We start from the raw sequence: 26699 nt of genomic DNA on the forward strand, positions 1-26699 counted from the left end.
CCCCCTGCAACAATAGTCCGTATAATGGGCAAATCAAATGTTCAATTAAATTTTCAGTCCGGAGGGGAGGCGGTGGAGGGGGTAGCATGGCGGCGAGGTGGGTGGGAGTGTCCTGTGCGCCGGCGCCGCCCCCGCCACACGACGCCGCCCCCACCCTCCCGCCCCCGGCCGTCGCCGCCGCGGCGCCAGGTGTAATGTGTTGCCCGTGCCCGCCGGACGTCCCTACAGCGCCATGGACCTCATGATGTACACGCCTGATAAGATGATGACGGGCAAGAGTCCGCTGCCCATCTCGGCTCCTGGGCCATGCTTCCCTGGTCGTTACTCACCGACCTACCGCAGCCCCGACCCCATGCGGCGCTGCATGCCCAACCCTTCGGTGAGTACCTTACACTCTCTGGTGCATATACACCGCAACACATTCATTAGAACATGTATAACTCCATACAGATGGCTTACTGTAGTAGGACAACACTATTCCCCACACTAAACCATGCGAGACATTTGACATACAAGGTTGTTTCTTTTTCAATATCGATTTATTTTTCCACAACATTTGCAATCCAAAAGTCTTTTTGATGCAAACCTTCATCTATTCTTAATCGTGGTGAACTACATTTAACTATGTTGAGTAATGTGTAACTAATCCATAATAAATATTTGTTTTCATCATATAGTTTTAATAATTAGAAGTTATTCATAGATAAATAAACATTAATATTCACACCATGTGTTATTGCAAGATAGTAGGTAACAAACCTAAATACTGTCATTATAGTTCAATTTATGAGGTAAAGAAAATTTTAATCTAAATTAAGTTAAATTTGTATTATGCTAACTATCAAGGGTATATCAAATTGTTTACTTGGTATTTCGTTATTGCACCTTCTCTTTAAAAATAAATGACTTAAGAGCCTATAAAACCGATAAAATATAACTTAATTTCTTTTTTTTTTTTTTAAACCAATAGCTAACAGAAAAAGAAATGCAAAAAAGGTAAAGTAATCCTCTAATAGACTACATTAGACACTTCCCAGGCCATCAACACGCGAGGCTGTAGTTACTGCTAGAAGTTATTGACTCAAGATATGTCTAAATCTGTGCCCTATAAGTCACATGACTAAGACGGGTAAAAAGTACCAAAATGTGCGCCTGTGCGCAAGCGTGTAGCCGCCATTGCGGAACGTAAACAACCGGCTCGCTCCTTCACTTTAGACTTGAATATCTTCTAAACGTCAATTTATTACCACCATAGCAGCTTTACATAAAACTAAATCAAAATCTTCTATTTAAAAATAGTTTTGTTAATTTCATCTTTTATAAATATTTTAATATACATTTATTAAACTTATTATTGATATAAACTAATTAAAAGTAGGCAATAACAGGAAACTTAAGATAATACTACGAATAAAAAATTAAATACATTTTGAATATTATACATTATTAAAGCTAAAATACTAGTTTTTTGTACCACATAGGCACAATATTTTGCTAGTTTTAACTAAAATAAATGACAAGATAGGCTCTTTTAACAACAACATATACTTTGTACACAGATTTGTAGTTTATTTGTACTTCTCAATTTATAAACCTTAACACTAATATTTTTTGACGTGTCAATTTAAAACTAACACCAAATTTTAGATGGACAAAATCGATATTACTTAAAGTCCCCCAGATTATCCTAGCCCTTCATACGTGTTTTCAAAGTACACAATTTTGTAGGACAGTATCAGACTGAAATAACTGTTTTTAAACCGGGCTCATCCTTTTTCTCGTCTACATTTCTATAAACAGATTCTATAATACTCTGTCTTAAATTGGCAATACTATATTCTACAACATTTTGTGGGACAGTATCAGACTGAAATAACTGTTTTTAAACCGGGCTCATCCTTTTTCTCGTCTATATTTCTATAAACAGATTCTATAATACTCTTTATTAAACTGGCAATACTATATTCTACAACATTTTGTTAAAGTATATTACACATTATATACAACCAATTACATCTCACCAATAAAAACAAAGTGCTATTAAAATACCAGTTATTAAAACATTCAATTGAATAAAAACTTTACAATATTATTGCATAATTAATACTTTTCCCGGAAATATACTACAAAGAGAGGAAGAGAGAGAAGAATATGATTTTTCTGGTCTTAGATTAAAGGCTATCACCAATTTAAATCGTTGTTATAAACTTCTCATTGTTTGGAGAAATTATTACTTGACTTAAGGTATGTAAACAATCTAGGACGATATACAAGGTCGGATTTTTCTCGCATTTTAACGTATAATTCGTTTTACCTTTTAAACTAATACATTTTTTAATATCGTATAACTAGTTTGTTTTATAATTTTAATACTTATTATTATATTTGTTTGCGATTTATGCCATAAAAATTATAAATGCAAACAAGGGAGATTTGAATGATCTGTGCAATGTTATAAAGCATCATTAAATTAAGTTTGTATTCTGTATGCTGAAAATTACCGCAATTATTTTATACTACTTCAGTTACAAAACTTAAGTATCAATTGACACAATATTCCGTAATTATTTTAGTTTAAAAATATTTACATATTAATGAAAACATTGACATTAAAAGGAAACCAACAGTGTTATAGAATTAACGTGTAACACGATCAACCATCAGATGTTCCCAAGTCACTTCACCAATCAAAATGTACATTCATAACACAACAAAACCAAATTTGCAGAACTTTAGTTAATTTAATACAAAATAATTATTAAATAGGATTTGTAATTGTTTAGCAATATAAATATTGAAACCGCATATTGCAATGGTCTTGTGAAATGTATGGAATTTGATACTTTGAATTAAATACTATTTAATAGTAGAGTAGGTACCTTTAACATATGTTAACTTGCAAAAGAGAAACATCTTAAATAATTACTATATATTAAATATATGTATTATTAGTTGTTAGAATGCTATTTCTTGATAATTAATGAAAATTATATCTTCCTTAAACTAAAACCACATAGTGTTACATATATTTAATATGTATTATATTTACATATTATAAATATATATATATATATATATATATATATATATATATATATATATATATATATATATATACTTCTGTATTTATTTTATAATGCAGAGAAAGTTTCAAGAATATGCCGTATATATAATTATGAGTCCATTTAAGTTCAGTAGCATTTACAATTTTGTCATATATAGGTACAACATTTTATACCATCCATATTCGATTTTTTGTGTGTAATGTTAGACATACATTGTCAACAAAATCAATGCCAATAATCTTAAATATCTGTTGTGTAATGTTTTGTGAAATTTTTAGAATCAAAACAATCGTGTTAAGAAATATCTTCTAATCCTTGTTAGTATATTATGTACCTATATGCAACTAATTGATAACATATAACTGTGTATAAACAAAGTTGTGAGTATAAAGCTTAATGTTACTTGTGTTGTTGATGTAGCATTGTATCCGTTATAAGCCCAGGATGTCAAAAAGTTCACTCTTTGTAAATTGTTACTTGTTCTCTCCTTTTGTAAATTGAGTATAATTAAAAAATACGACATATTAGGATTACAATTCAAAACACTGTTAGCCGATTCACTATTAGTCCTACATCTAACAATGAATTCATTCCATGAAAAATGAATATTCTTAACTCTAATTTGTATAACGATTTAATAAAAAATACTGCCTTCCAGACTACAAAGGTATTGTAGAAAATGTTCCATTTCAAATTTACGAAAAGGGAAGCACGCCTTAGAATACCCCCTAGTGCAAACATGCACTGATTGCAGCCAGTATAGGATAGTACTGGCGTTCTGTAGTCAGTTTTCTGTTATCTTTTTTTTTAAATTTATAATCACAGCCCTTTAAGATTCCTTCTCTTGGGAAAGACAAAATAAGGATTCAACGATAAATTTCTTACTTTTAACCTGACTGGTTTGATATAGGCTATTTGGACACAGCGTAAACTGTTAAGAATAATGAAGTTTTTACAGAGTTAATATGTTTCTGGATATGGTTAAACATATTTTATCCATATTGACATATTTTATCTCAAATACATAATTTTTTAAAGTAATATTTCATTAAAAATATGCTTTCCTCCTTTGTTATGATTTACATACTATACTATAAAAATTATTATCTTCAAAGTTTTTACCTTGACCCTATATGCGAAATATTTTAGTAGTGATTGCTACAATTTTTCATGCATGAACAAATTTTTATTTTTCCTATCTTAACAAAATATATCTTATAGTAGAGCTCTAATTATAAAATTTAAAAAATAGCCTCTTAAAAATCCAACAACGACCTTAATAAATTGAACTAATACATAAGCTTTGTCATTGCGATGTTGAAATCAACGTAAATGAGAAACACAAACTGTAACGCGAGTTAATCCATAATTTCCGTAATGATTACAAACCATACGTAGATCCCAAATCTTAATGATTATTATAAATACAAGTTACTACTCGTAATAGCTCACACCTATGTTCACATTGACAACGTAAATGAGAAACACAACTGTAACGCGAGTTAATCCATAATTTCCGTAATGATTACAAACCATACGTAGATCCCAAATCTTAATGATTATTATAAATACAAGTTACTACTCGTAATAACTCACACCTATGTTCACATTGAGATTAAATCTAATCATGCGATCGATTGCGTAGATCATATAAAAATTATGAATCGTGTTCAAAAATGTCTTTGCAGGTGAAAATACAGAAAGGAGTCACTCTTAACTGTATTAACTCGGTTGGAAATACCTTTATGCATTGTAATGTAACGATAATTTTGTTTTTGGCTATTCGCAAGTTTAATAACTGGCAAATTAGAGATAAATACAATATTTATGGTTCGTCTTTAAATGTATTATTTTCATTGCTAAAGAAAAGTTGTCATCTTACACAAACATCTAAAGATTTTTATCTTGATTTTCAAAATTAGTTCTTACTCTTGGACAAATAATTTGTAGAATAATGTTTTCACCTTTAGTTATATACGAGTCGATGGTAAATGTCCGAAATTCTGTTATCCTTTCAGCCTTCCATCGTCAATAACAAACTTTAAACAAAGAATGTTTTCATGTTCCTCTATTTAAAAATCATAAAACATTTCAAAATTATATTCGGGCCAAGCATATGTTTGACAAAAAAACATAAATAAATGTTTATAAAATTAAAAATGTAAGAAAGAAAGAAAGAAAGAAATGTAGGATTATAACAGAATGTTACTATGTAAGTTTAACCAATGCATTGCTCACTTACAAAGAATGTATTACTGTGTATTTTAAATTTATGTTATAAAAATATGTGTCATGTGAACTATTAATTTTTATGAACACATCAACTCATAAATTTAGTTGGCATAAATCTGCTAAATATAGAAATTATTATTAAATCAGCTGTCATTAAGAAATTTAAAATATATAATATAATAACATTTAAAGCCTATTTACATTGAGCTTTAACCAATACCATGTTTATTTTAAGCTGTGATTCAAGATGTTTAACTATAACTAAACTATTGTGTGTATATAAACTTGTACAACCCAATGGTTACTAAAAAAAACCACTAAAACAAGATATGAAATGTAAAACTCACTGAATAAAATCCTATTTCAAGAGGTTTTTATATTATACAACGTAGTAAGTAATCCTCATCATTAGTTCCAATTGTGATATACAATTAATGTAAAAAGTTTGAAATACAAATTGAATTGAACTCATCTGTGTTACAATAGACATTCTAATATATACCATGTCACAACACTGTTATGCAATAGTAATGAAATGTATATTTCCTCTGCAGCAATATGGATGTGCTGTGAATGTAAGTCGCATGTCCACGCAAAACTTATGTTACCCTAGTATGTACCGGCATGTTCTGTTTATTATTTATCATATGTATACTTTAATACAAGATAAGCAACCTGATGAAGGGTAATATTTTGAATTCGTTGTCCAAAATATAAATATTAAAACTTAAATATTGATTTTAATGATTGCTTGTAATAAATTTAATTGCTTATTTAGTTTGAATCTTGGTATTACCCAATTACATAGCCAAAAATGAAATTTACTTTTTAAAAACTGGTTGAAAAAATAACTGGTTTTGTTAAGTAACGCGTTATATTTTAGTACAAATAAAAATAAATATCTGTATTACTACACATAAATAGCTGGCTGCTGTTTTGTCAAATAACTTTATTTGAGTGTGGTAAAGAAAAATAATGTAAGATCTTGATTGCAGGTTTAATAATATACTTCAAATAACATTTCTATACACTAATGTATAAAACTGAGATTATGTTATTGTTCAATACGTTACACTCATTAAAATACTAATTATTTGAAACACATGACTCCGACATTCAACCATTTATTTATAAAAGTAAAAAAATTAAAATACAAAGATTAAAGTATTTTAACTTTTAATGTTAATACAAAATAAATAACAGAATAACGCACAAATATAGAAAATTATGATAAAATACAACATTACGGCTTTATATATTCTGAAGTATCTGATGAAATAAACATAAATGTGTATAATAATTTTGTGTGTCTTGTACATTATTATTAATTTATTTATTCTAATTTGTTTTAAGTTTAATTTATAATTTTTTTTACAAAGTTCTCTGATAAATATTGTTTTTGTATTTTACGAACAGTCTATTGTTCTGTACTAGTTAAATGAACCAGTTTGAAGTAAAGGGAGAAAGGTGTAAGGGGCAGTGTAGCAGTGTAGCAGTGTAGCAGTGTAGTGGTATTGTACCAGTACCGTAATTCTCCGACCACTACTTGAACTGAACAAAAATAAACAACTGCGCCCAGCCATGTTGACATGGAGGTCAATACCGCAATGGGTCGATACCTACCTATTGTGTTCACATTTCACTCCTGACGATGGTAGTATTCCTGATCACTTTCATCAGAAACAATCGTACAGCAATTAATAAAAACATAAAGCGCTCTTACTGGGAGGGCGGATCTATAAACCATTTTCGGTAAAGTACGATTGATTAATGGACGATTCTATACGTTTTTAACTAAACTGTTTAATCTAAAAATAGCGCAGAGTCTGCTTGTCTTTGGTCCTATGACTTATTGTCTTGGTGGTTTGACCACTGTAACTTTTGTTAATTTATTTTAAATAGTATCTTTATCACATAAATTATATTAAATCGCTAATTCAAAAAATTCAAAATATTATATAATGAAATAATTATCTTCTAAAATAACACACTTTTTAATTAGTGTGAACAACTGAATATAGTAAGTAATTTGCAAAAAAATTGTAACGCATTATGACACAAACATTTCTGTTACAAATACGACGAGTGCCTGTATGTACGTGTGTGACGTAGTGCAGATACTTCACTATGTCAGCATACTATCTTTTGCACAATTTATCGGAAAATGCGATCCACGGTTGTCATTAAAACTTAGCACTCGAAGTCAGCAAGTCACTAACGTGTTTTTACTTAGAATTCTAGCTGGATACAAAATACTGATCCCTTTAGGTTACGATAAAGTGACCATATTAAACATATTATTGCTATTTATATTTATATAAGGCATAATGAAGTTAAGTTGATAATATTTTATTTATTAGCTATTATCTGTAAGAAACTCTAGCTGTTACGGTCGCTCTCGAAGCACAAAGAGGGTTAAATATGTATCCTTGCATTTGAGTATTTTTTAAGGATATAAATATTCAAACGCATGGACGCGAAACAGATGTTATAAATGGCATAACCCATCCACGTTTAATAATCTTCAACTTAGTAACGTTTCCTATCAAGAATTTGAGTTTGGAGGGCATGATCTTTTTGGCGGGATGGAGCATCATTTTTGTTATACTACAAGGTTACACATATGCAATATGTTTGGAAAACGCGGAATAAAATATCAAGAACTAGGACACAAAAAACTTAATTTACCCCATTAGTCGTCCTCGTTAACTACTTCGTGAAGCACATAAAACTCCGGCCCTATTTATTAGTTTCAATGTACAGTATAACGTCAAATAACTAATAACATTTACTTTCCCTAATTTGATATAATAACGTTTCTCTCTGTTCGAGCTCTTTCCAATAAGATTCCTGCCTTAATAAAAATCTTAAAGTATGAAATTGAAAGTTGTAGGCTATATTGATTAAGCAGGCAATGGTTGGCATGCATTTCCTTAAATTATGTTAAATTAGGAATCACCTAACAAAATTATATTTGCAGAAATTATAATAATAATAAATAAGATTCTAATCAAACATTATAGTTACGCATCAGTCTATATTGTAGACTACCTTTGTATAGCTTTCTAGAATCCTATTCGTCACGGCCGTCTTACCTCAAGAACGACTGAGGGTTCACTCGATCAGTATCTGTATGTTTAGTTGGTATCATTCCATTAGCTAATTAACATAACGCCATGAGACTTACTAAGAACATTTTACAATCTCTGAAATTATGATAAGAATGGAAAGATTTCTAATATCTGATGCTGATGAACTCGCATCAAACATGTTACTTCCTCAAACGTGATTTATTATTTTTGTTAACGCTTCACAGTGGTGTATACCGGAAATCTAGACGGTCATAAGCACTATATTTATTTTTTTAAGCCCACATTGAATGTATTAATGAACATAATATAGTATTTATTTATGTACCGTTTAAAACTATATACTTATGCTATACACTATGTCAATAATGAATTTACTATACAAAATACCTGATATGGAATTTGATCCAAAGTTAACACAGTAAAATAGCTAAAATTTGAAGTGCTCATTTGGTAAAAACAGTAGCCTTACATTTTGTTCTGCTTTCCAGTTTATTTATTTATAACAAGAGATTATTCAGGAGATTATAGTAATTGAGAGGGATAAAACAGTTAATCGTTTTATATTTTAAACCGTTTTAATTGCTTAAAAATTATTCATATGGAAGATAGTTAAGATGGTGTATGAACTCTACCTAAGCAGTAAAAGTTACTCTTGCATCCCCGCGGTACTTTTATGATTGTTGGAAAAATTCTTCATCTATCAGTACGTTTTAAATATCTTGCTTTTTTTAAATGTATCACAGTATCAAGTATTTGTTGTCTAATTATTCATAATACATTTTGAAATAAAAACCTCTTGTGATTCGGAAATTGACGTTTTGACTATAACATAAAATTGTTACTAAACACAAATAACAGGTTTATATATAAATACCATACAGGTTTTATTCGAATACCTATAACTATTTCAACTTTACATAATTCTTTTCAAACGACAAAGATTGTTATTATAATATTATACTAATTGTTGACTGCATAAAACTATAAAAATATGAACACATACCTGAAATACAATATTTATTATTAAGCAGAATAGATTTGCCATGGAATAATATTTTGGCCTCATCATTTACAAATAGCCCCGAGCACAATTTATGAGATTTGTTAAGTATGGACTTTATGTATATCTATTTTTTCAACGTTTCCGAGCCAAATACATCGCAGCGGGAAGATTGATTTTGAACACATGTATTGATTTACATATTAAAATGACATTTAATTTAAACCATGGTACACTGTTAAAAGAAAACATAAATATTTTTACTGACAAAAGATAGATAGTATTTCTGACTTGTATAACAAGGAAAGTATAGTTTTTGATGAAATTGTTTGCTAAATAAATTGTATTCACGCTTTTTTAATAATTGTGCCATGCTTAATTTTAGCCTTATTCTTATCTAGTACAATATTGGAAACTTAAAACAATGTAAGACATTTACATATGTCAGGACCCCACTGCACATTGCAGAGTGAATCGGAAGGGTTGCCAGAATGAAATGAAATCCCGGCCATGATGATGGAACATTTTCAGCATCGAATTGCAATCGGGAGATCCGGTAATCGGTAATCGTTAATCCGAAGTAACCGGATAACACTTGCATCCGGTAATCAGATGATTGATCTCGTTATCGCTACTACGTCCGATCCGTGTTTTGATATCAACTGGTCATTGAGTCTTTGTTACGTGATTGATGATTTGCTGTTTCAAAATTCACTTTCAACCCGATCATATTTTCCAGTATTAATGAAAATCAAACTTTCTAGTTGGACTATCGTGAGAAATTTCATCACTGTAGGGCGTGTCAAAGTAACGATGATATTTATGATATCGAGGAAAAGCTACAGGGTTTCCGTTATAAAACGCAGGTCATGATTGGAACTATCAATTATTTATGGGTATATTTTAATTAAAAATGTAAGTATATTGAAATAACTTTACTTATATGTTAAACCAATGTACTGGAAGCTCTTAATAATAAAATATCTAACCACTAAAATGTCACAACGTTTATAGAATTATATTAAAATTAATGTTCAATACCATATTTGCCAAATCTTATAACTCTTTAGCATTGCATAGATGATGAATAAGTACATTATGTAAGGTTTGGCAGGGGCATTCTAAGAACTACCTGAACAATATAAATTCATGTCTAGTAGCATCATAGATAACTGAATTTGAAAGAAAACATATTCCGTAGAGCTCTTTAGTATGGGTTTTCGTTGATTTTTTTATTGTGAAAGGAAACCAGGGTATATTTTCTCTGAATAAGAAGGTTTTTTAAAGGATACAAACAGTAAAAATTAGAATGAAAAAAAACAGAAAGAGAGATATGAAGGGTAATCCAACATACGGATAATCTATATGAGCTGTATAACAAAATGATGAAAATCACATTGTCATCTTAAATAAAATCTACTCATGGTTCTCACAACAGTCTATGTGAGCGATACAGGAATATCTTTAATAATTGCGTACTTGAGAAGACCAGGTTACGCATAAAGTGTTTCTGCATGGACCTGTACCAAGTGGTCATGTATAAATATGAACCAAGTGATCATGTATGAGCTTTCATCAAGTTATTGTGTCCAAGTGACTAGTCATCTCTGCCACGTAGCAGTGACACAAAGAACATATCGCTGCTTACATACAAGTCAGGCATACGGACGACGCGACGTTCTTCAACGTCCTGTATGAAGGGTGCAGTCACAGTATTGCCTAAAGACAGTTAACGCGACGGTAAGTTAACACAGTTAACAGTTAACACCGAAATTCTCCCAAACATAACAAGTAACATGGCACGGGTCATTAAATGTTATTCGTAGTTTGTAGACTTCTATATGAAACATAAAATTATTTTTTAATGTTCATGAAGTTAGCGTAATTCTCACCCCGAAGAGTGATAGCAAAGCCACCATAACTTCCGTTGCTGTTTGGAGGGTGTCGTTTTGGATTATCACTAATCTTAAAACGTTCTAAGAATCATGAAGTGCCCTAGCAGTTTGTTGTTGGTCCGTTATGAGAAAACGTCCTTCTAAAAAGATTCGTGCTAGATATCAAACTAGGCATAACTAAGGACGCACAAAGCATAGCTACTCAGGTTCCACGTAGAAACGTAGTAATATCCTGTAGGCAGAAGAGTAAACCCAGCCATAACTTAATCCTGAGCATGCACGGAGTGATATGGACATGATATACAAATCTGGGTGTTGCAAAAGAGTTTAGTTCAGGGATCCAGGTAAAACACCCAATAATTTAATCGAGGCTCTTCCATTCATTTACTTTTTTAAATTTCACTCATAAAAAACCCATTACATAAATACACATATCACATAACATAACAACTATTCTTTAGAAGACCGCAAGCTTTCGATAGAGCTTACTCTAATATCATAGTTTAGAATATTAACAGTGTTATACTCGTATTACTAAAACGGGATAGTTTCAAAAAAAGTAATAATCAATTAGATTAAAACATAATCACTATATATAATACAGGTACATTTAATACATATTTGGTAGGTGTACAAAACAACACCTATCTTTTAATCATTTAATACAAAATTCTAGGAAATTTCCCTTATAAAATATTTAAAAAATAACATTTCACTATTTGTTTGCATGCATTTTCTTGGTATATGATGTGTAAAATTAATGTATAGATATTCTACACAAATCCTCTTTAACAACGTGTTATTTATCAAGAAATGTTTCATAGTTCTAAAATAATTGATAACATGCTAATGCATTAACCTGCAAAATATTTCTTAATTAAATAAACACAACAAACCCAACAGCGTGACGATGGGTTCGTGACCATGAGTCACACAGATGGAGCTGCTCCCATATAATCATCGAAGAGCACGCTCTGCTACAAAACTAACAAAACTGCTTGCAATGCACTATATTATGTTAAACCTACCACCTAATTCTGCAAATATCTTTAAACGATATACCAGCAATCAGATGGATCTAAAATCCTAGTTTTGTTCGTATGTAGCACTAAAGAGAACAATTTTTCTCTTTGTGTTTCAAGAGAAAAATTAGATATCAAGTCACCACATAAGATGAACATAGTGTAATCCAATGATAGCAATAAAGGATGCCGAAGTTATATTATAATTTGCGACGATGGATTATATCAAATATACGGTTTCAATTATATAAAACAAGGTAAGAGTACGCCGCACCACGTGTTGCGTAACAAGTTTTGTTAAGGTCGCATGCACAATTTCAAATTTATGTAGATTTTACTATTCTCTAAATGTCCTATCGACATATAGACAAATATATAACGAGACAGGAGAGAAACGTTTACATCCTTCCGGATGACAAGAGAGAACTTTGATTAATCTACTAAGCGATAGGTATAAATGACGTTCAGCCTAATTCCATGGTTGGACGTGCACCATCATAGAACACATTCTGGACTGTGAAAAGAAAGGAATGTTATGCAAAAATCTGTACAGATGAAATCTTTCTTCAGATATCTTGCCGTATGATAGTTTTGTTCAGTAAGTTAAGTTTTATAACAGTTTTTAATAAAAAAAAGTTTTTTATCAAACTTCCGGTAAGCTAGCTATGGCACTACAATGTAAGAGTGCACTGAGGTCAAATATTGCCACCGACTTTTAACATTGACATTGTATAGAGTTTGTTAAAAAATGTATTTATTTACCTATTTTCTCGTTTCCATCATGGTAGCCCAATATACCAATGTAAAAATATTCGCTAACACTCATCCTATTCCCATGGAGTGACATGCACCGTCATTAACCTCAGTGTTGCTCATGTATAAATTAAGCTTCATGAAAAATTTTAAGTCGAGGCAAATAGACAGACACACAGACAAAAGAGACAAGTCTTTCCAGCCCCACGAGTGACAGGCTTCGCTAACGTTTTGCCAAATATAAATGCTATTAAAAATAAACGTATATAAAATAAATCACTTAAAACAGTTATATAAAGTATCTTAAGTAATAAATTAACAAAATATTATTCCACAGGCTTGAAGAGTTTGCCGTTAGACTAATATTCAACGCTAAAGATAAAAATTTGTACAACTTCCTATTGCGATATTGCATTACCTAGAAAAGATTGTAGAGAAATATGTGTTCAACAAATATCTGACAGAAAACCATTATTAAGCAACAAACAATTTGGCTTTAGAAAACAGTGTAGCAGACATTGGCTAGTTATTACTTTAATGGAGAGACTTAGCTGTATAGTATTTATGAATCCTCCACTCATATAAACGTTGTAAATTAAGTAACATATTTTAAATTTAGAAGGAACCATGAAGAGGCATTAAAAAATTACTATATGATGTATCCAACTTTAGCTGCCCAATTATTTCAAATAGCCGTTCACTAACACTCAGAAAGTCAAGCGCATGGTCAAGCGCAAGCATTCACAAACAAAATGGACCTAACCATTTATTTTTATTGGGCTATCAAACTTTTTGTAACACAGATCTCTCAGCTATTATTAAGCTTAATTTTAAGCTCAAATTATATTGTTAAATGTTATAAGTTATAAAGTTTAACTTTTATTTGTATTTTTTATTAAACACAAAATTAAAATGTATCCTTTTTAAACAAGAAATAAAAACTATATTTTAATTAACAAATTAACTAATAATAAATTTATCTTAGTTGTATTAATGCAACTCAAATTGTGAAAGTAAATTAGATTGTTCATCCAAGTTCTAGGAATATAAAAAGAGATATTTTGAAAAATGCTATAGCATTTATTAAATTTATGATACACTTTATTAATTAGCTATACTGAATACTAAGAAAAAGTGTTCTACAAACAGTATTGGATAAAATAAGAAGTTGGTGATTAATCATATTACCCATACTTAATCAAACAGCGGGCAAAGATGTTGATGTTCTATTGGTTGAGAGTTAAGGGATCCCAAGGCATATACAAAGGGATGGAAAACAAACTGTGGGAATTCTTATCATTACTGTTCCGGAAAAAACGTTATCGGGAAAGATGTCACCATGGAGTAAGGATGCCCGATTATACTTTTTGGAGCTTAATAGTCTTGTGTAGAGATGTGGATGTTGTGTAGAGGTGGGAATCTTGGCTGTAAAGATGTTTAGGGATGCCTCATTAGCCAAATATAACTGCAGGACTCTTGATATCGTCCTAGACACCTTACACCTAGGTTAGACACCGTATTATACGCGTAGGCTACCTCGACGTTATAGATTTGTACAAAGAACAAACTACGGCAAGGGGAAGATTCATTCCCTTCAATATCTATAGATGATTTTAGATATATTAGATATATACTGTTCTGTAAGTGCTAATTGATGCCATTTTTAAATCAAAAAGCCTATGCCACATCATGAACAGCTGAATAAGTTGAAACTAGTACACTGGAATTGAAAAGATTTGAACAATCTTACAGGAAGTCAGTACGAGAAGTAGTAAGGAGATAGAATATTCGTATACAACTGACTCGATCCCCAAAAATTCTCAGCATATCTCGATTTCTAGCTAATCATTCATGATTGATTTTTAAGAGTATTAACTGAAAAAAAATGCCAATGAGTTAATTAATTTTCTTAGTAAACTTTCGTTAAAAAATACACATACAGAAAATATATGGCAGTTCTATTCTCTGGCGTTTTTTAATGTTTTGATTGAGAATATTAGTGTTATGACTTTACCAGATTGTAATCCTATTAATTTATTTCCCCAAGAAGTATCCTGTAGCAAAACATTCATATACATTTGAAACTATTCAGAAACTATTTATAAAAAAGTTAAAAAAGTGTTTGTACTATAACACCTATGAATGAAATAAAAATAATTATCAATCACTATTGGGTTACAAAATACTACATGATTATAAAGTAACACATAATGAAAAAGTCGTATTTATATAGTCATAATATTGTTCCTTCTTATATATATACTATTATTTCTCACAAATTTGTATTTGATAATGAAAACTCTACATTTATCTGATTATCTGTTATAACAAGTACCTCGAACTCAGATGCTTAAACTCTGAATAACCATTATTTTATCCATTGAACTAAATATTTATTAGAAATTATACGTAAACAACTTATTAAGCAATATACTGTTTACAAAAGTACCTAGATACTTTGAATTAGTCAAAGCATCTTAGTGTGGTTCAAATAACACTATTACGAAAACCAAATACTATATATAATGTATAATAAAGTTTAGTAACAAAGAACTTTTATAACAAAACTGTTATGGTTGTGAAAATGCTACTTAGATGATTCGCCACTAAAAATAATAACATAGATTATCGACATGAAACCCTAAAATTGCCAGACGATAAACTGTTAACTTTTACAATGCTATCGGCGAAGTTTACGTAGACATAACCGAGTTTCTCACTCATCGATCACGCGGATGGGTAGGAGAAGAGGAGTGAATGATGTGCCCTCGTAAGCGAGTTACAGGCACTACGGGTTTTACGTCACAATCAGAGATTAATCCAAGACAAGTGAGCTCCAGTTGTGGCTTACGTCTGCAGTGCCACTGCAACCCCTTCTGCCACATCACGACGCTGATTATTGTGTTTAAACAATTACAGGTTTCCAGTGTTACAAATGTATTACACTTTCTTAATCCATTATTTATTTAGGATTACTAATATGCTTTAAAAATTTATATTTTTTTGTTTAATACATTTAATAATTGTTATGTGCTTTCTGATGGGGTTTTCATGATTAATTACGTACACAGTACATTTTAATTAATTTTGGAATACTTTTTTTTTTTAAGGAGAAGCCGATCTCCTTTTAAGCCTTTTTATACTTGCAATTACTACTCAAATTCGTTGGTAGTATTTTAACTGATCTTTGATGTCCATAACAAATAGTCACGCGAAGAAGGTGAATAAAAGTATCACCAAAAATAATGAATATAAGTAATTATACTGATTAAATGCATTACTGGGTTAACTGTACAGATTAAAACATGTATACAATACCTACATACATATATATATATATATATATATATATATATATATAAGTTATATATGTATGTATATACGACATGTATATATATATATATATATACTTGCCCCGGCGGAGCAAGTACTTTTTGTGATTCAATGTTTATTGAAAAATTATATATATATATATATATATATATATATATATATATATATATATATGCAACATTCAGTCTTGGTTGCTTTGACTTTCTCCATTAATTACCAACACTACAGGTATACGTGTTTAATTTTTCATCACATACCCCAGGTCATTCCAATTTACCATTAATTGAAAATAATCTGGAAGTATGGTGTATTGCGTAGGTATATGATGAAATCAGTTTTCATATTTTTATAGAGGGTTTAATGGATATTAAAATTGCTATAATTTTAATTTATTTATAAAACACACAATTTCGGACTCTATAGAAATGTGTTTTTAATTTTCCGGAAACAATCTATATTGAATCAGAGTTTTTTGTCAGGTGGATTTGGAAAAAAAAATTTCACTTAATTACTATAAAATATCTCCCTGTCGGTTCAAAGGAATAGTTAAATTTAACACAGTATATTTGTATTTTACTGTTTTACTATACATTTATTATCACATTCCCAACTCTTATTCAGTTGTCCTACATTACATGTTCAGTATTTATTTTAAATAACATTAATTTAACCCAAAGTCAGGCAGTGAGTGTTTCGCCATACTCGCCACACTGGCAGTGTGACCGCTTACGCTGCAGTGGCGGCCGCTCACTTGGGACCGCCCCTGCACCACCCGCAATCCTCACAACCCTTCCTTTTGTTTTTGTTCCCCGTCCAGGCTTTTTTAATTTTACATAACTACAGATAATAACTTGCATTCCTCCCTGTTGTTCCCTCTAATCTGCACGCTGTATTTCTACATGAAAAGGTTTTATGCGGGGCCGCTATGGTGTGGCGTGGAATCATTTCATTACACTCGCGCCGGTGGCCTTCTTTAATAAATTTATTAGGGTCCAAAACTACGTAAAAGTAGCGGAGTATAAACAAATATTTATTGTCATGAATTGTAATCACGATTTGATTATAGGCATATACATCCAATAAACTCACTCTCTAACTACTATCAACTACGTGTTCCGGGTTCACATCGATCCGAAACATGTTAACGCAATAAAATTCTTGAAAATATTCAGCCTCACTATTATGAGCCATCTTCAGTCGATATACTAACGGAAACTGTACACGGAGAGGACGAAATATTCTTTAGAATTCTAATTGCGTTGACATTGGTTCGGCTCGGTGTGAACCGGAAAACTTACATGAACAGTAAAGTTGTGACACTGGCCACTTAGACTAAGAACTAATAATATTGTTACCTATTTTTAAATATACTGAACAAAGGTAATCCAATATAGCCGTCATAAAGGTTCGTAATTAGGACCAATCAACATAATTTGCTATTCTTACATATGTGCCGCAATTGTAATACTAGATCTGGTCGCTAGATCGCGCCATACATAGTTGTTTCACTAATAATTTTGTTGATTATTGACTAAAATTAATATTTTGGGTGTTACTGATAGTGACTTTGATCGACGAGGTTGGTAACCGGAACCGGTTGCTCGATTGACTGTAATGCCCTAAGCGCCGAAAATGGAAATAATAGGTGTATCCTTCTGATCGTGCTGTAAATTGTTCTATTTGAAAGACTTCTGTAGATCATCTCTTTTCTTTGATTGAAACCTGTTTTTGATACTAAGTATATTCACTCAACTTAAGAAAAATTGCCATTACCGCAACTTGTTTGTTGGATCAATCGTTCGTTAGTTGTAGTTCGATTAGTTTTATTTTTCCTCAGTCGGTTTATCACTAGAATATCTTTTACTGATTGCCTAGCTATAATAAATTATTGCAGTCACAATAAAATTATTATTTCATGCGCGCTGCTCCACGCCCTTTTAATCTTAAACGTTTATAAACACAACGAGCACTTATTGCTTGAATCTCTGTCACGTCTGGAAACTCTAATTGTATATTTTATTAGCTATTAGCTATTTTATTAAAACGGGGTCAATGAATCATGCTATGCAGCTTTCCATCCACGCTTCGGTACATGTACAAAGAGAAATGGGAACTGAAGAATCCCTTATAAAATGTACCTTCATCAGATTGATAAAATTGTGTCCTCTAATTTACGTAATATTTTAATTTGATTGCAGTATGTTACTTCAGAGGAGCTATTATAGATTTAAATATATTTATGTTTGTTATCGTAACAGAGGTACTTACGATATATTTCTTTAGCCTTTATTTAAATCCCTGGGTATTCATATGCTTCAATGATAACAATAATATTAATCTTGTTTTTTAAATTGTCTTAAAAGGGGTATACTTTTTCTTCGATGCTTTCTGCAATCTCCGGCACGGCGAAGATCAAAAATGTCTATGCAGAGTCAAGTTTTCTTTCCATCTTTTTGATAAAAGAAAGTGTAAGGGACGTCGTTACGCTACGAATCCCCCTAAGAGCACTTCTAATTTCCAAACTTACCTATCGAGAAAATGTAAGCTCGGAAATTGCCGTGGCAAGCGAATAACTGGGTTAGGCAAAATTTCACTTTCCACTCCAACCTGTCTTTGGCAGGTCTGCTCCCTTATGATGATCAGTTTCGAAGGACAATATCGGTTAGTCAGGCCGTGTTCACCCATCCTGGACAGCATTCAAGATTCAACCATGCAACAACTCTGTCTCTTCTCACGATAATAACTGTGTTGATATTGCCAGTTACAACAAGTGGAAGATTCCTAAAGTTACAGATCGAGCTCTACATCCGGAATGATTCGTTGACCGTCGCATGCGTTTTCCCACAAATCCTTTACGTAGCTGAGAACCATCTTGCAGAGGGCAGGAACACTATGTTTGCCATGCAAGGTTAGTCAGCACTTCACCCCACTAGTTGAGCCGTTTTGATTGCATCACTAAAATCTCATCACCAACCCCAATGCCAAACCACTTGCTCGAAAGCTGTACCAACGGTCAGAAGATTCATTGCCAATTCTTCTACTCTTCTGCTCTTAGTTTTCACCAGCCTCTCTTTAATTTTTCCTGAAATGTTGAGAATATAGAGAAGTCTGTGTTTAGGGTTAGTTCTACAACTCCCTTGCTCTTGCTCGTGTTACTTGTTGTTACCTCAAACCATAGTAGGGGACCTATTAGACGAAGGATACTCTGCAGGAGAGGGATATTATGAATTACCACCGCTCCCGCTTGGGAGTACTTAGATCCTAAAGCACTCTAGTATGCTAGTGACCGATTTCTATAGTTAGATGATATGGTCTGTATCTTTTTCAGCAGGGTAGCATAACTCGTTGAACCAGGCTTTATGTGCACACTAACAAGATATATTTTTTACGAGCTCTTTATCATGGTTCAAAAGTTTTCTTATGGAAAGATGCACGGTTTCCATCAACTTCTAGCTTTGCTTTTCATCTGTCTTGTATAATCACGGACAGTCCTATTCAACGTTGAAGGTCTTAACAACGATCGTTCAGAAATCTAAGGAGATTTCACCTCCTTAGACGAAAGGTTTGAAATTCTTTTTAATCTAATAAGAGAATTACTGTATTACTTTCTTAGGATATTAAGACGAACATTGATAACCATATGCTCACATTTTCAGCTCACTGTCATCTTTCCCAACCTTCCAGTGCTTCCAGAACCTACGTGTACTTATGCTACCTATTGTACGGATAGTAGACAAAGATGTGGACACTTTCATTTAAAATATATATTTTGTAAGAAGCCTAAAAAAACTTGATTGATACAAATTTTATTTTTTTATTGAGTTTTAGCGTAGCTTATACCACTCGTGGAATTGGAAGTTTGCAATTCTAGATGTATATCTATCTGTCTGTCTGGACGATATCACGAAAACGAACCGAATACACCTGAAATTTTACACGAAGTTTCATTTATATATTGGTAACACTGGGTTTGATGAAGGTAAATGTCATTCCATGAGATTTTGCTGAGCTTTCGCGAATATTTTTACATTAGTCTTATGTGCAACCATGACGACAACGAGAAACAGCAGAATAAATAAATCAAATTTGAACATCTGACTTTTATTCACAGAGTAAAAAGTAAAAGATTTGAAAGCTGATAAAACTCGGTGACAATGTTTTTATTTCAGCGCACTTTTGCGTTCTAGCATACCCCTTAGGTCATCAGAACGTTTATTGTTTTAATACTAGTATGAAACCTAATTTAATAAACAAAAATGGGAATGTGGCAAGATATATATATATATATATATATATATATATATATATATATATATATATATATATAGACATTTTATCTGTTGACTCAAGCTTTTAATTGAAACTTCATTTCTTCATACACAAGAGTGTTTTCTATGATGTTGCATTTCTAACCATGAAATTTGGCTGAGCGTCATTGAAGGCTATGATTAACAGGCTAACACAATTTCTTTTTTCCTGCCGGGAGGGATGTAAAAATTTCTTTATGGTGTCCGTCTTTCTACGTCTCCAGAATGGAATGAGCCATAGATTTTAAAGTTGCATGCAACCCCAGCGGAGCCTGTTACGCGACACGTGTTGTGGCGTACGCCTACCTCTTGTAGAGATAAAAAACAGTAAATAATTAACTTTCATTAAAAACATAAAACCAATATTTAAGACTTTTATTGTTTTCGTGAGGCCTTTCGATAGCGAGGCTATCTTCTTCAGACACATCATAAAAGTAAATAATTAGCTTATGAATTCTTCTAACAGTGATCATAATAGTTATTGAAATGACGTCAACATGTAAATGGTGTCATCCATTCTGCGTTTAATAAATAAATATTACTCAAGTGGAACGCAGACTATCCCTAATGCAGTGTTACGCTAATGTATTCCAGCGCGAGCAAGCCGGAGAGGGGAGAAGATTCTGACAGCACTCAAAACCCAAACAGCCGAGTGAAGAATAAGCTTCTTAAGACAATCTCCTTAACGGTGGTAGTGGTGCAGTAAAAGAGTTTCATTTAAATGGGGGAGGAAGGTAGTTAAGTTGTAGTTATTATGTATTTAGAACGGGCAATAAATAAGGTGCGAGCTGAGTTACTGCCGGTCGTAGCGCTAATGTGCCCATACATCTCGCCACCTCTACATAAACGCTGCTTTATTACCAGATTGTGGCCATGCCTCTTTATTCCCTCTATAATTGTGCATTTGTAACAGCCAGCCCTACCTGCTAATGAGCCCCGCACCCTTGCGCCCGTCCATCTTACCCGGCCATAAGACACTCGTAGACATCGTAAATAATAATGGAACTGAAACATATTCAAGATGAGTCATGAATGTTTGGCTATTGGTTTGGATAAAACTGTTATTTTACCGGATATAGAACCTTGTAATTCTATTGAATGTTTGAGCATTATACTACTAACAATTACAAATAACACAAAATTCTAGACAATTAAAGAACTAGGTAAATGAAATTGTGCTTTCTCATAAGGAACATATAGAATAAACCTAAACTATAAGACACTATATCAATTACTTTCTGTTATTGCACTCAAAGAAATTCTGTTTCTATTTATTAGATCTTCTTTTTATGTAAGTTTTTATTACATGCAATTGATTAGTTTTTAATTCTATCTCGACTCTGAAATCGTTAGAACTTATGAATTACACTAAACACTAAAGTACATTAAAGTATAATATACTTAAAATCCTAAATATTAAATAAATATTGCTAATGACCTAAATATATTGTACGTAATCCTCGCATAAAGTTACAATATTATCACATAACTTTAACTACTACATTTGTTTTAAATTGTATCACGCTGTTGTCACCTGCGCATAAATCATAACCTCGTCATTGAAGTGTTTTCTTTGTGTTATTAGTATACAGTATGTTGGCTAAAATTGTTTGAATGGAATTTTTTTAATTTTGAAAAATAAAGTTAGGATCGACATCGGGCTGCAGTTTGAAATTAAATTCTCTTTATCTAATTTTGCTCGTATCAAACTGATAGAGGAATGGGGGGAATGTTAGAAATGTGTTCTCTATGACAACGAGTGCCAGCGGGGGTGAGTCACAGCGCAGGCCGGACAGCAGCTGGTCGTTCCGAGCCACTGGTCGGCCCAGGGCCCGCTCTTGCCGCGCAACAAATGACAGCCTTTGTCGCCGCTGACACCACCGTCGTCGTCGTCACCTCACAAATCACTTGCACATCGATCTGTCCGCGCCCTCCTCGCGCTCTACTGTCCTGTCCTGTCCACTCTGCCGGACATTTTACTTCCAACTTCACACTCGATGCTCCCACAGTCGGGGCAGTCTCTCGATAACTTTTCTCGCTAGTTCTCAATCAACAAGCCTTCATTAGAGAACTCGTTAAACGTTCAATGCTGACAGTGGAAATAGCAGTGGTAGTGCGGATAAAATGTTTTGCAATCAATATAAGGCAACGTGCACTGCACGTCATGTTATTTCTAAGAAATGTATATTAACGAAGTATGTCTTGTAAATTTATAATTTTAGTTTGAATTTGCTTTCATGTTCGTCATTCAAATAGCAATTACGACGCACTTAGTTTACATATTTGGAAGTGCGAATTTTAAACATAATTAATGTTCTGAATATACTTGCTAATTATACATGCTATGTATAGACTATACATACAATTTTTTGTTAAAACTCTATATTTAATATACTTCCTCAAAAATATGAGGAAAATTAAAATGTTAATATTTAAAGAAAGCAAAAATCAAGGTGTTCCATTAAAAACATACATTAATAGAAGATTTCTGGAACCACCAACAATCTTGGAATGACAGCACTACAGTCGGAATTAGATGATTACAATGACTGTATAGTTTAGAAACTTTCAACGGCGTCTGTTTATTGTTTGTTGTATCTGGGAGAAGCCGTCATTTTTGTTCTGTTACCGTTATTATTTTTGTTGTTGCAGCATGTCAAGGTCGAAAATGATCCGTGGACTGGTAGGTCGCTGGAGTCGGCTCCTCCGGTAAGTTAGGGTTTCTTATCAATACTAGTCGGAATAACCTGTTCTCTGTGCTCCCTTATTTAGAATATACTGCCGAGTGTTAGATGGCAAAATATATAAAGCTGGGAAAGCAGACAGTGACAGGATTGTTACTGAACTTTGTATTTTCACCTAAAATATTTACTTTGGGGAAACATGGTTTTACAATTCCATTTAAAGGTACCGTTTCACACAATTTTCCATAGTGGAATGTAGTTTTTAAAGATATTTTCTGTACATACAGTATTTCTAGTTATGAGTAAACATAAAGGGAAAGGGAAAGAACGTTTAATAAAACAAAATGGGGGTAGAAAATAGATTGATTGTCAATCAGTGCACCTAAAATTAAAATTTCCGCACCTATTGAATTAGACATAAATAAGATTTTAAAAAGGCAGATAGCGATGACACTTGTTTTTGGACAACTATTAGTAATTCCTATTATATTATTTTGAATATAGTGTTTACTTTTTACTAAGGTTGTCATTATTTTGGGTTTGTAAAATAAGATACCTGCTAGTCTTGTGATACAATCATTTTGCATTTTCTTAAACATTGGCCACTCAAAGTATGGCTAAGAATAATTAATCAGCATTTGTGAATTTTGTAAATTGTTGCTGCACTATACACATGAGTTTTAATGGGTAGAATAAGAGACAAACTAATCACTTTATACACGGTTTCCAGTGTGTAATGTAATAATATTAGTTTTTATGTTTATTTCAAAACTAGTGTTCTATACTGAGTCCAAGAAATAATAAATGCGAGGCTTTAATAAAAATATAACAGTTCAATATTGTTTCAAATCAGTACGTAAATATGTCAGCTTGGAATGTAGTCCAACACAGTTAAATAAGAAAATGATTGTCTCATATAGCAATAGATGGCACCAGACACGAACAAACCTGAAAGGATGAAAACATTTGTGGAATTTTTAATATGTGGAAGTTAAGACAAATCTCAATTGCGTATGAGATACAAGATGTTTTAGTTATCTTTGAAAGAAAAAGCAAAATAGTATCCCACAATTGTTAATATTAGAAATGTTTTGAGGTTTGTGACATATAATTATTTTATTGCACTGCTTTAACTGTTGATATTATCAGAAACATCTTTGAGGACAACGACCAAAGTAGTTTTTTCAATACTTTTAAATGATAAGGAATTTAGAGTTTAACACAATTGCCAGTTATGCAGTGCCTATGACACTGTACGAGTTGTATAGGGTCCGCGCGAGCCACACAATGAGTGGGGAGGGGTTTTGTCCCCTGAGACTTAGGCCACAATAATTGTGGTCTCATTGAGTCTGCCATTTCATTATTGTTGCCGAACTGGTGACCAGCCACTGTTTATAACTTTACTCTCCTAATATTCCGCCAGTCCTGAAATGCCCCAACACACTCAATACACAACTAGAGTTGCGCTGCGCTCGTACTAATCTGATAACACAAACTCATGTGCCATAAGAAAAACATTTTGTGTGTATTTTATTTTTCACTTAAAGCAAAAATAATAATAACATATATTTAATTGACTTTCTTTACAGAAGAGTTGTCTACAAGTTCTTTTATGCTTAAACAACAAAACCTAATCAGGTTATATTTCTCAAATTTCATAAAGTCATTTTAAGGTTCTTTCATATCTTACATTTTAATAATAGTAGACCATTATTATTATGTGAATTAGCTTTAACTAAGGTAATTTTTATTGCAAGCTTTAGACATAAAAATAACAGTACAAGCATAGAATTGAATTAAAATTCAATTGTGTTTCAATCAAGTTACATTTTATTTTTTTAAACCATGTAAAATTTTGAGGATCGTATTCTGGTGAAACGGTCTAAATAAGACTGTTTCCATGAAAATGGGTTCGCAATCTCCACCCGTTTGGAACTAAATTCTGTTCTTCCAATTAAATGTACTTATCACATAGGTTTATTTCTTCCATAGTATTATTTCTCTACTTATAGTTTTTAATTCACAATAAACACTAAAAATCATTCCAGATGTAATGTCACAAAACTTCTTATGACTATAATTTTCTTATATGTAATTATTTATGTTAAAGCTTTCAAACGTTATCGATGTTTAGATAAAACTATGAGACCAGCATGTCCAAAAGGAGCCATTATGGGCCTATGTTTATTAGAATTAGAATATTCCTAACTTAAATGTATACCACCGGGGAAATTCACGTACTTTTTTATTTAAAATACTTCAATTATATCGTACAACATTACATCAGATGTTTTTACACATCAAGTAATTTTTGCACATTATGTGGTTTGATTCGATTTGTACTATTTGTCATTGTATATTTACTCTACTCTTTATATTATTTTAACGAAGTTGATATGTTTAACAATTTTATATTTACAAGTACATATATATTCGCAATTGTGGTGGTTTATCGTGAAAAATTAATGAAACTTATCTCAAAATAACTCATACAAATGTTACCCACAGTTTACATTTAGGAACACTCTGTTCTAGCTAGTCTTTTTGTCGCTATGTAATAAAAATTGTTTACAGGTCATAGAACTGATGATTTATTTAATCTTCCACGAATGACCACCTTTTTGACGACTAGCTTTAGTAATATTGCAATCTTTCTAAACAGGAATTCGATACGATGATCACTATGAGGTGCCACCACCACTGAAATGCACAATAACAAAATGACCGATTATCCAAAGTCATGAAAACAATCCGGCAACTCCTCCTCTCGTGGCAAACAGCTGATGTTCAGACCTCTGGTCAAACACAACAGAAAACTAATGGAATGCTTATTGGAATGCTATTGAACGATTGTATTTTGATGGTCACTATTTAATTGCACAACTCATACAAATGTTAAATATGGAAACAAACACTTTTTTTATAGAATACCCCAATGTTGTGAATCTGTGGAATATGAGTAACAATGTAGGGAACTTGTAATTTCGATGTATTACGGATGTATATCACAAGTGGTGCAGGGTGTGATAGTGTCGCGTAGTGTAGAGCATGTACCACATTCCATGCACACTCAACTCGCACTGATATTATACAATAATTAGTAACACAACTAAATACACTTCATTGATTGTCATTGTCAATTATCACCAAAGTATTACACATTTACCAATCAGGAACTTGAGTAACTTCATCATCAATGTCCCGGCATAATTGAATACATTCCCCTAATGGATACAAATATTAATATTTATTAATTATTAATTTATGATAGTTAGTCACTGCAGGTAATTGTTTGGGTTTCAACTTCATATTCAAG

General features: G+C 32.1%; 1 protein-coding gene across 1 annotated transcript in view; it reads left to right on the top strand.

Moving 5' to 3' along the window:
• The first annotated feature begins 202 nt into the window (after positions 1-202).
• Positions 203-26699, top strand: part of LOC124361886 (inhibitory POU protein) — an 83346-nt gene continuing 56849 nt past the window's right edge. The window contains exons 1-5 of the mRNA XM_046815976.1: positions 203-379; positions 5852-5909; positions 19154-19300; positions 22460-22707; positions 23352-23408. Of these exons, the coding sequence (XP_046671932.1) occupies positions 233-379; positions 5852-5909; positions 19154-19300; positions 22460-22707; positions 23352-23408 (657 nt within the window). The 5' untranslated portion in view covers positions 203-232. The remainder of the gene's footprint in view (positions 380-5851; positions 5910-19153; positions 19301-22459; positions 22708-23351; positions 23409-26699) is intronic.

The sequence above is a fragment of the Homalodisca vitripennis genome, chromosome 1, assembly GCF_021130785.1.
Source record: "Homalodisca vitripennis isolate AUS2020 chromosome 1, UT_GWSS_2.1, whole genome shotgun sequence".
Lineage (NCBI taxonomy): Eukaryota > Metazoa > Arthropoda > Insecta > Hemiptera > Cicadellidae > Homalodisca > Homalodisca vitripennis.